A 10,444-nucleotide genomic window follows, 5' to 3' on the forward strand; every position below is an offset into this window, starting at 1 on the left:
AAAATAAAATTCTGACATTTGGAATTACAGAATCTTTGAAATCTCTTTTTCAAATAAAAGAATCGAGTCTCTGTTTCAGAACATGTTACACCGACATGCAAAGTATATGAAGGAATTCACTGTTAAATAAAAGTCTTTTCAAGTGTGAAAATTGATTGAAGTGTAGAAATATGTCTCTTATTATCTCACATGTCCAGTTCAAATGTATCTTCATAATCAAATTAATGGGAGTATAATGGGCGACTTTGGATGGAAATGCTGTTCATCCTTTAAATGCTTTGTTTCCTCCGTTCCTGTGTTTCGATCTCAAAGGCTTCGTTGTTGTAGGGGTTGGGGGAAACATTGGCAGAAGACCTCTTAATTCCACAGCAGATCAGGTTGTAGACGGCCACCCCAGGGATAGAAAGGACGGGGACAACGATGAGGAGGACGATTATGCCGAACACCCACTTTGGGTATTCCTTCGGCTCAGTTTGAGGAAATTTGTCCTAAGGAAAAAGAAATACAGAAGCTCAGAAAAATGGAGTATACTTTGAAAATAAATGCAGTGAAAGAACTTTTGATCTGAATGAACCATATTTCTATCTTTTTGATCATAACTAATAGCTTTTAAATGGGTTGGGCTGAAATATAAATGTGACATTGCAAATTACATTTTTTTTTCTACGCTAAGCTAAATTTCTTCTTACAGTAGGACATGTGTTGCTCATTACGGTTAGGTTAAACGGCCTGATATGTACAATATTACCTTTCGTGTCTGTACATTAGTTAAAACTAAAAAAGAATATATCGCTCTTGAAAATTTGGGCTGTTCAGAAATCGGCAAGTTATTTTATTTTCAAAAGAATGAGCGCAGAACTAGCATAGCATAAACCTGACGCACACTGTACCTTTAAAGCTTAAAGCCAGCTACCTTGGGGATGTCACTTTTTTGAGGCAAGTGATAAATAGATTTCACTTCGTTTTAGCTGAAAGAAAATGTTTCTATTTTGTTGATCAAGGAATTTTTTTTCTACTATTAACAATTTGTTAAGTTGAGTCTGTTGAGGTTTTAATTTTGTGTGTTTGTGTGTGTGTGTGTGTGTGTATGCCATTTTAAAGTCAATAATTAAAAACTTCCAACTGTAAGTATGATGTCATGCAAAAGTTGACTTGCTTACATAATCTGGGTTCCATGCAGGATATGTTGGATATGCATTAGCCTGGAGAGCCACGTAAGCAACAAAAACCACCAGGAGCAGCAATGGACTAATCACCATCCAGCATGCCTTCCAGTAGATGTTGAGCTTCCTCCCAGTCATGAAGTAAATGTCTTCACTAAATCTGTCAGAGGAAACGGAATTGTATGGAAGATAGGATTATGTAATTTGCACAAAAAGGTAAGCAACTTTATGTTTGGTTGATTTTTCGTCCTTAAAGAATTATTCTCTGTAATAATTATTTAAGCAAAGTCTCTTTATTGCCCCTTCAATGTCACTTCCTAAGGACGATGTAATGAAAACTTGCCATATCCTGTCTGTCAATGTCAAAAAATCTTTTTGTGGAGGCAATGTCAATGCAGCGAGACATGAAAATATCCCATATCTTCCCTTTTTAGGGACCAAACTCGAAACTCCGAGATGTCAGCGCCTTCTCCAAGCAAAGCTGGGATTTCCAGAGACCACCTTCAGAATTTAGAGTGGAGCATAAGGTCGGCTCATATTCTACACCTCAACTCCATTGAACGCATTTTTCAGCTGGGTGCTGCTTTTCATGCCAGCGGAATCATTAGAACTACATTGGATGACTTGTGGGAAATTTGAATCCAAGAATAGGATGCCATCCCACAATGACGTGTGACCAAGCTGGTGACTATAAGGAGGAGATGCCAGACTTTGGTGATAGTGTAAGGTACTCCGACATGCCACTGCTTGTCAAAATCATAAACTGTAAAATTTTCATTTTATCTTTGTATTTGACCTTTGACCTTTAATCATCCTATCCAATGGATCATAACTAATCCACTATGGAATAATCTTTTTATTTAAACCTTTTATAGAAAAAAGTTGTTTCAATGAGAAAAAAAAACTTTGATAGTTATTAAGATTATCAGATCTTCTCGTGACCACTGATGTTGATGTATTACAAGATTAGGTCTTTTCTTTGACTTTATTCTCGTATTACTCCAACTTCATTGTCTTATTTTAATCTCGTTATCACTTTATTCTATTTATGCTATTAAGGTATTAGTTTGACTTTATCGTCATTCTACTTTACTCTTGTAATTCTTGTAATACTATGACTTTGTTCTCACAATATTCTGACTTTGTTCCTGTAATATTGTGACTCTTTTCTTGTAGTTTAAAATGTTTTTGTCTTAACTTGGCTCTAATACTTTGTCGATATAGAAATGAATTTTCCTTGCCAATGTGATGTCGTTTAAAAGCCGATAAACAGGCTTTCCATTGGTATGACATTTATCACAAAGAAGCATTGTTGCAATACAGAAATAATTAACCAAACTCAATTTTTTTTAATTGTATAGTTGTGTAAGATTGTAAGAGGGGCCATGGGGAACATGGAGGAATCCTTACGTTTTCATTCCGTGGATGTAAGCGACCCCGATAATCTCACAAAATGCGATGATGAGTAGCGGTACGGATCCCACATAGCTGTTGAAGACCTCCACCCAATAGTTACCGGAGCCCAGGGTGAAGATGAGGCCAACCAAAAACGAGACCAAACAGACGATCGCTAAAGAAGTGAGGGAAATGTTAATTCAGAGAGGGAGTTCAGTTCCTCCATGAATAAGACCGGATACAAGCTGAATCACCTGTCAAAACTTCATGGGAGAGCCACTTTGGGACCAGTTTGAGCTCCTTGAGAGGCGTGAGGATTCCCTCTATGTTGCCAAACATGGAGGACAGTCCCAGACTGAAGAGCATAACGAAGAACAATATGGCCCAGACCTGGGACCCAGGCATCTCTAAGACTGCCTCTGTGAATACAATGAAGGCCAGGCCTGTTCCAGAAGCACTCTTGGAGAAGGAGATTAAAGTCAGGCAGGAGAAAATGCTTCATCATGTACAAAAAGAATGTTTAGTCTTTTACAGGACAAGGAGCAACACAAAGGATCATAGTGTGTGGCATGATTGAACAAGAGGAGTGCAGAAAACAAGAGTACCTGATCAAGAAACTCCTGTAGATCACAGACCCTTAAGGGTAAAGAAGATATTTCTCCTGGATGTGTCAGATTTAAGTAATCAAACCACTGGTCGTAGTTTTCCAGTGTCATGTTTCGTTCTGCGATGTCAAAGTGGTTAGTCAGAGTCAGGATGTTCCTGTAGACGAGATTAGAGACGCTATTTCTACAAATTTCGCTGGGCCACACTTCATTCTCCGTAGAAGCAACCACAGATAGCCACGCAAACGTACTCTTCTAGACAGGTGTTGAAGCCAGTCCTAGCTTTGAACCCCAGGATGGAAAAAATGGGAATGGATGCATAGAGGGATGTGGCACTGTTTGTTATTCCCACAACAAGAGCATCTCTCTCACAGTCATTCCTAAAAGTCAAGAAAAAAAAATAAAGCTGAGGTCCCCCACCCCCAATAGTGGGTGGGTGGGGGACCCCCAATACTGGGGGTGCCCCCCCCATTAACTTGATCTGCCCCAAGTTGCCTCTCAACTTGAGGCATATCAAGTTGAGAGGCAACTGACCTGCCTCTCAACTTGACCTGTTGTTTGATGCCTCACCTCTCTGGATTATAGCTGGAGAATGCTATTAGACCTCCGAAAGCCACAGAAAGAGAGAAGAAGATCTGGGTTGCAGCGTCTAACCAAACCTGGGGGCTCTTAAGTATTTCCCACTGCAGTAAGGAGAACAACATATCAATTACACCTGTTTTTTTGGTTTTGTTTTGTTTTTGTCTAGGGTACAAAACATGTTATGTCACGGGCAAACCCACGTCAGGAGTGAAGAGGTACTGCAGCCCATCAGTAGCTCCAGGCAGAGTGAGGGCACGGACCAAGAATATGGTCAGAACCAGGTAAGGGAATGTGGCCGTCACATACACAGCCTGAAAAGGTTCAAAACATCTCGATAAGAGATTCTGGTTTTCATTTAAATCAAAGGTACCGTAGTTGTTTATTCATCTGCAGTAGGTGCGGAATGCTATCAGATGACCTTTAGTCAATTACCATCATTTCATTGTTTCAGAAAAAAAAAGGTTACATAACATTTATTAACTGATTTTACAGTGATCTAAAAATATTGCAGATCACTATCAATATCTTGCCAAAAAGATATTGGCAGGATCTACTGTTGAAGCGCTACATTCAGCAATATTGAAATCCAACGCGTCACAATGAGAATGTGAGGGTGCTCTCAATCTAATTCATATAGGTGAATGTTTTCATGTACTTCATTAACACTCCTGGTTGTTTATGGTGGTGTTGAATTATTCTGTATCTCGTTCGTTCATTTGTTGTATATTTGCAATTTTCTCAGAGCTTTCTGGAAAAAATAAATAAGTTAAAAGCGAAACTCATGAGTATAGCTTTCACCCACTTAAAAATAAGAACGAGTGTAAATGTCTACGACTAGAAGAAATCTTTTACGGCTTATGACCAAAACTTCAACACAGATTTCAATCATTTTTCAACAGAAAGTTCACAAAATAGCAGAATAAATCAGAATTTAGTCGTATAAAACAAGCAAGAGGAAGCTAGCCGCACTAAATGTTCTCAAAATTAGCAAAAACTGCTAACGCACAAAATTAGCTCCACAGTTAGCCCATTAGCCGATTAGCGAACGTGTGCCCACCACTGGAAAATGACCAAAACTACGAAGGTACAAATTGGTGAAGGGGTAAAAATACCTAGCATGTAGTGTGGTAGTACTTCTCTGTTTTTTACAGAGAAGTAAAAAAAACAGCACTGAGATACTGTGATATCACTGAGTATCACTCAGAGTATCACTGAGAGTACAAAAACTGGTACTTAGTTGAGGAAACAGCTCAAGTAACTTGCCTGCAAGTGGCACATTGCTCGTAGTTTCCTCACTGTATTTTTAAACCAGAGTTACATTAACAGGATTAATTCAACTGTTTCCATGAAACGATGGAAAAATATTTCGACAGGTTCTCTAGAATCTCACAAAATTGTGAAACATTGACTTTTTAAAACCTGGCTGCGTCTTGGTACCAGCCAGCAGCCCATGCCAAATCACAGATTTTGCGTGCTGACCTTTCCCACGGAGTCGATGCCTTTGATGAAGCAGATGTAGATGACGGACCAGGCCGTGGCCAGACAGATGACCATCCACCACTGCAGCGAGCCGCTGATCTCGATGTCTTCGGTGATGTTCAGCGTCTCGCGGTACCAGAAGTAATTCACCGGAGTGCTCTTCTCACACTCGAGGCTGTAGCCTATGGGAACACACCACACCCATAACACAATAACTGGGATATTAAAAGAAAGAACAACTTTAGGTGATGTTTTTACTTAAAATTACTTCTGATTTCCTTACAGGATAGGTTTAAAAGAAAACACATTTAAATCAATAACTCTTGGTGTCATAAAGCAGTTCACCTGCCAGTATAATAAATCCATCAAAAATAATTGCCGCTCAAAGATTGATGGTTAACTCGGCTGTTAAGTGGTAATCCCTAACTGTAGTTTTCAGCTTAAACGATCTTCTCAAAGCAAATTCCCCCACCCTCTCGGACAACTTCCACTGGCACCACTGTGCTTTAAACTTCCTAGTGAATCGTTATTCTTTTATTATTATTACACTGCGTTCAATAAAAGGTATCCAAAGCAACAACACGACACCAACGTGGACTTTTTTTTTTGTTGTTATTTTTCCTCACCTGTTAGGTTATCATTCAAAGGACACTGGCTCCATGGCAGCGGGTTTTGAAAAGAGTGAAAGAAGTACCAGAGCACCCAGGCTATGATGGTGTTGTAGAACATGGAGACCAGGAATGACACCACCATGGAGGCAATGCCTGAACACAAGGAAGAAAAACAGTCAGTCGGAAGGGGTTTTTCCAAAGAAGTCTGAGGAAACAGTGTAGCCGAACACGAAACGGGCTTTCATACCACAAGTAAACAACTTCTTATCAAACTTATTGTAATTTTTCAAAGAGCTGCTATCAAAATGTGCAACGTTTGCCTTGAAAACTGGGATTTTAGTAGTTGGCTCAAACAAGCAATAAGCATTTTCAAGCTTATTTTGTGGTGTATTTAATATTAGTTAACCTAAAGGTTTATCAGAACCAGAGGCCATTGCTAGAGCCGCAATGGACATAGAGTTATATCTAACTTGCTTTAATTATTAACTGAAATATAACCTATTAGACAGGTAAGGTATTAGGTCAAGGTATTTTTGTACTTTACATTGGGCTCAAGTTTCAGTCATAATCATCTTAATCATTTCAATCATTTATAAGCTTCTTCCCCGCGAGGGAAAAAAAACAAACGAAAAAAAACCTTTTGGCAAAATTTAAAATAAAATTACGTCTATTTTCCAGGATAAGAATATAATTTGGTTCACTCTTTCAAATTATGAAAGTAATATTTTCATAATAAAAATAGCTTTATAACTGTATAAAATACAGTCAAATCCTGTATTTGACTGTATCGATATAGGCTGTAATTTGACTGATTACAGTTTGTATTACTGTTTTTGACCGACCTCAATAAATTCATTAAAATCATATTTGAGTCTGCCATTGAGTAAAAGTCACTTATTCGCTGAATGCACAAGGAGTGATACATACTTTGCATCTTAAGTCATTCTTACTGTGTCAAGAAAAAAAAAACGGACATTTTTGGGTAAAAAGTTTTGCCTTAATTTAAAGACTAAAAAGTTTCCGTCGGCATCGGCCACCTGATGGCAAATTTGACTCATTTTCAAATTGCTGCCACACAAAATCAGAAGAGTGGCCCCCGGCTCACACTTTGGACAAACCTGTTTTAAATCGTTCTAAAATTTTAACTCCACGAAACGAACAAATGCTAAGCAAGGATGCATCCCGCAGGATTAGGAGCTGAACTTCCACCCACCGACTCCACCCAGCAGCGGAGAGATGTTGTTCCAAACGCCGATGCTGCCCATGCGGAGCCTCTGTCCGATCGCCAGCTCCAGGTACAGCAGGGGGAGGCCCTCGAACACCAGCGCAACCAGGTACGGGATGAGGAATGCACCTGATAACACCATGAAAACTGAGACCTCAAGGCTGGGAGGCTTTATCGTTATACAATAAATCATAACAATTCTGATATGTTTTAACTAAAGTATGAAGTGAATGTTTGTGCCAATAACAGGGGCTTTTTTTTTCTGAGAAAACTAGATTTGTAACCAAGAACCCATGAACACTTCACCGGCTAATCATTCTGAGGCAGTTACACAAAAACGCAAGATCCTCCCCGTGCGAATCTAAATCTCAGAGTCAATATGTAAAGTTGATAGAGGCTGAGCACCTTTTACTGGAAATGCCTGCTTGCACAACTTCACCTGTTCTCTGGAACTCTTTAGCTTTTGACATACCACCCTGGGAACTATGAGGAAGTAAACACAGAAGTTGGGCGCATTGATCCGAACACCTGTCCTCCTGATGTCAGAAATCCAGACACACATGAGATACGAGGAACTCAAAGGCAGCATCCTCACCCCCTCCATAGATCTGGCACAGGTAGGGAAACCGCCACACGTTGCCAAGCCCAACCGCAAAGCCAATGCATGTCAGCAGGTACTGGACCTTGTTGTCCCATTTGGGTCTCTCCTCCGTAGCAGAATTCTTTTCTTCCCCCATCCTTGGATAATGCAAATAAACCTCCCTCCCAAAGAAAGAAGGCTCAACAAGGTCGCAGTTGTTGTATTAACCCAGGTCTTATTCCCTCATGCAGGTAGTTCTGATTTGGTCCAGATTTCACAGTCCGGAGCGGTCTTGTCAGAGTGATTCCCGGAGCTCCTCTCCCTGTCCTTTATCTGCCTCTCCTCCAATGGAACTACAGCTTCTGACTCAAGAGCAGCAGCTTTTTATTGGATCTTCTTTTTTTTTTATGGTGAAATCAGGTCACAAACAGGGAGTGAGAGCACACAGCACGAGTGATTTAGTGGTTAAACCTCCCTCCGTGTTCAAAATTGGAGTGTTCCCAGCTAATTAATGGATAACCTGGTGATGCTGCGCGCTGCAGTGAACGACATCTGCGTGAGGAAGAACCGATCGCACAGAGGCATCGTGACCGCAGCTCTCCCCGACCGCGGGCCATGTCCGTGCTCGGTCGGGAATGTCGGGCACATTCCGACCGAGTCGGAACATAACAAAAAGGAAAAAAAAAGAAAAAGACTTTACACAAATGAGGTAATTTTTTTCTATATATTTTTAAAGGTTTTCTTTCTTTACTTTTCCCACTTACGGCTAATCTGTTGAGCATCTGCAGTGCAGGACAAGTTGTAATTGCGTATTGTGGTTCGGCTGCTCAGAACAGACCACAGATCAGAATGTCCAATCCAGTGAAGCAGCTGTTGCTACTTTATGTACATGTAACAAAGCAGGAGAAACAAAAAAGCTGGCATCTTGTGTCACTTTATGGGGAGTGGGAATTTTGATATCCGTTTTCAGGTTAGATAAAAGTGTCACTTTTTAAACTTTTAACTCGTGTGTGTTTTTTTTTTTAGTTCCTGTGTAATAGTTTAAAAAAAACAAAGCATAATTCTTGCCTAGACGATAAAACTGCTAAGTTTTTAGTAGTGCAATAAAATGGAGGATACACAAAGCTGTAAAATGTTTTATGTGTTGCATAAAATGGCGGAGTGATCAGTTGTGGTCTGCCCTCAATTAGTCCTTGCAAACATTGGCAGATCTTGCATGAATGCAGATGATCAGACATCCACTTATCGGCCTTTGGATTTAGCTTTGAATCAAGAGCTTCACTAAAACACCAACATTATAATCAGTGGTTAGCAGTGCTTGTGACGCCTCCCCAGGTTATTCTACCCTGGGAGGTGAGCCATATCCACAACCACTACTGTCTGCAACTCTCCCATAGTAGCACAGCAGTTAGATTTAAACAAAGAATGGTTTTTAAATCAGTAAATTAGAACAACATAAGGAGTTAGTAAAGCCTAATCAATGAATCAAGAAGGGAAAAAAAAAAGATGAAGGTTTACCACAAAAGTTCCACCAGGAACTATTTTAGCTATCTTTTAATTACGCCTATGAGACTCAACAGCCTCTACTGTTTTGTAGTCAAAATCGAAACGACATCAAAAGCTAATTAATCAGTAACCTCCGCATTTGGCACTCGATGTCTGATTTTTTTTTACTGTCTGTAGCTCGGCTGGAATAAATGTCAGGCTGTCACAACAAGCTATTCTATGTCAAAATTGTGCAAATGGCTTGTAATTTTCCATGCCCTGGTTGTCATGGTGTCTCATCTGGGTGAGTCCTCCTTTTGTTCACATTGCCTCGTGTTTTATTGCAGACCAGTGTGAAAATGTTTAACCATGGCTGTGTTTGTTTTCTTTTCTCTATCTATCTATCTATCTATCTATCTATCTATCTATCTATCTATCTATCTATCTATCTATCTATCTATCTATCTATCTATCTATCTATCTTTTTTTTGTTTTACTTTGCTTTCAAACAACCAGAACCTGTTGTCAGCCAACAACCGTGCGCAACACATCGAGAAAATTGTTTTTCACTTTCATCCCCTGAACTCTTGGTTCTTTTCTCCCTGTGTGACTTTCTGCAAATAATGTTGCAAAATCTGTGGCTAAAATGGTGTCGCAAAAATAACCACAACTTTTTCTCAGAATGGAGAGGAGACAGAAAACATCTACTGCTGATGCATTCTTCAGTTCGAATGTGTTTAATCACTGGGGGGGAAAAATAATCCAACATTGATAGACAATAATTTTTTTCCCCACACAATTACATGTATAATGTTCAGAAAATTTTATGTAATTGAAATAACTTTATTTAAAATTTTTAAATTGTTCATACTGTCTAGGGATATTTTTGAAATAATCCAAAACTTTCTCAGTCCCCGGGGTGTTAACAAGGCTTAGCGCAGGGGCCCATCTTGTTTAGCCAAATTTCCAGATGTGTGTTTATCTCTAAAACTGAGAAAATGCCTACAAGAAAATAACTTCTTTCCTACGTTGCCATATTTAATTAAATTGAAGGACCCAACTGCAGACAGGAAGTAGGCAATGTCACGAGGATGTAGGAAGGAAGAGCTTACCAAACAGTAGGAAGAACGCAGAACCAGAAACACAGGGGGGGGGGGGGGGGAAACCCTCCAGTGAGGAGAGATGGAAAATTTGAGGATGAGAAATTCAAGAGCAATGATTACCAAAGCGAGGAAGGGGGAAGTTGAATGAACTCAATGAGTAACAGCTGTGTGGGGAGCATGAATACGGGGAGCAGAGGGAAAATGATTAAAATGTAA

General features: G+C 39.7%; 1 protein-coding gene across 1 annotated transcript; it reads right to left on the bottom strand.

Annotated features, from left to right (window-relative positions):
- Window positions 1-9: 9 nt before the first annotated feature.
- LOC114156362 (sodium-dependent neutral amino acid transporter B(0)AT3-like) lies at window positions 10-7,960 on the bottom strand. Its single transcript, XM_028036742.1, has 12 exons — window positions 7,656-7,960; window positions 7,049-7,189; window positions 5,851-5,988; window positions 5,225-5,406; window positions 3,946-4,056; window positions 3,734-3,846; window positions 3,415-3,543; window positions 3,164-3,320; window positions 2,813-3,017; window positions 2,574-2,733; window positions 1,161-1,323; window positions 10-488 (listed from the first exon to the last, which is right to left on the bottom strand). The coding sequence occupies exons 1-12, from the start codon at window positions 7,795-7,797 to the stop codon at window positions 270-272; spliced, it is 1,860 nt and encodes a 619-aa protein (XP_027892543.1). The 5' UTR covers window positions 7,798-7,960; the 3' UTR covers window positions 10-269.
- Between the last annotated feature and the right edge of the window lie 2,484 nt (window positions 7,961-10,444).

The sequence above is a fragment of the Xiphophorus couchianus genome, chromosome 13 (assembly GCF_001444195.1).
Source record: "Xiphophorus couchianus chromosome 13, X_couchianus-1.0, whole genome shotgun sequence".
Lineage (NCBI taxonomy): Eukaryota > Metazoa > Chordata > Actinopteri > Cyprinodontiformes > Poeciliidae > Xiphophorus > Xiphophorus couchianus.

Excerpts from the sequence above, each read along its gene's own strand:
- LOC114156362 (XM_028036742.1), bottom strand. The coding sequence starts at position 7,797 with ATGGGGGAAGAAAAGAATTCTGCTACGGAGGAGAGACCCAAATGGGAC. Across the intron at positions 7,190-7,655 it reads GTGCCAGATCTATGGAGGGG|GTGCATTCCTCATCCCGTAC; the intron begins GTGAGGATGCTG and ends TGGTGTTATCAG. Across the intron at positions 489-1,160 it reads CTGCATGGAACCCAGATTAT|GACAAATTTCCTCAAACTGA; the intron begins GTAAGCAAGTCA and ends CTTTTTCCTTAG.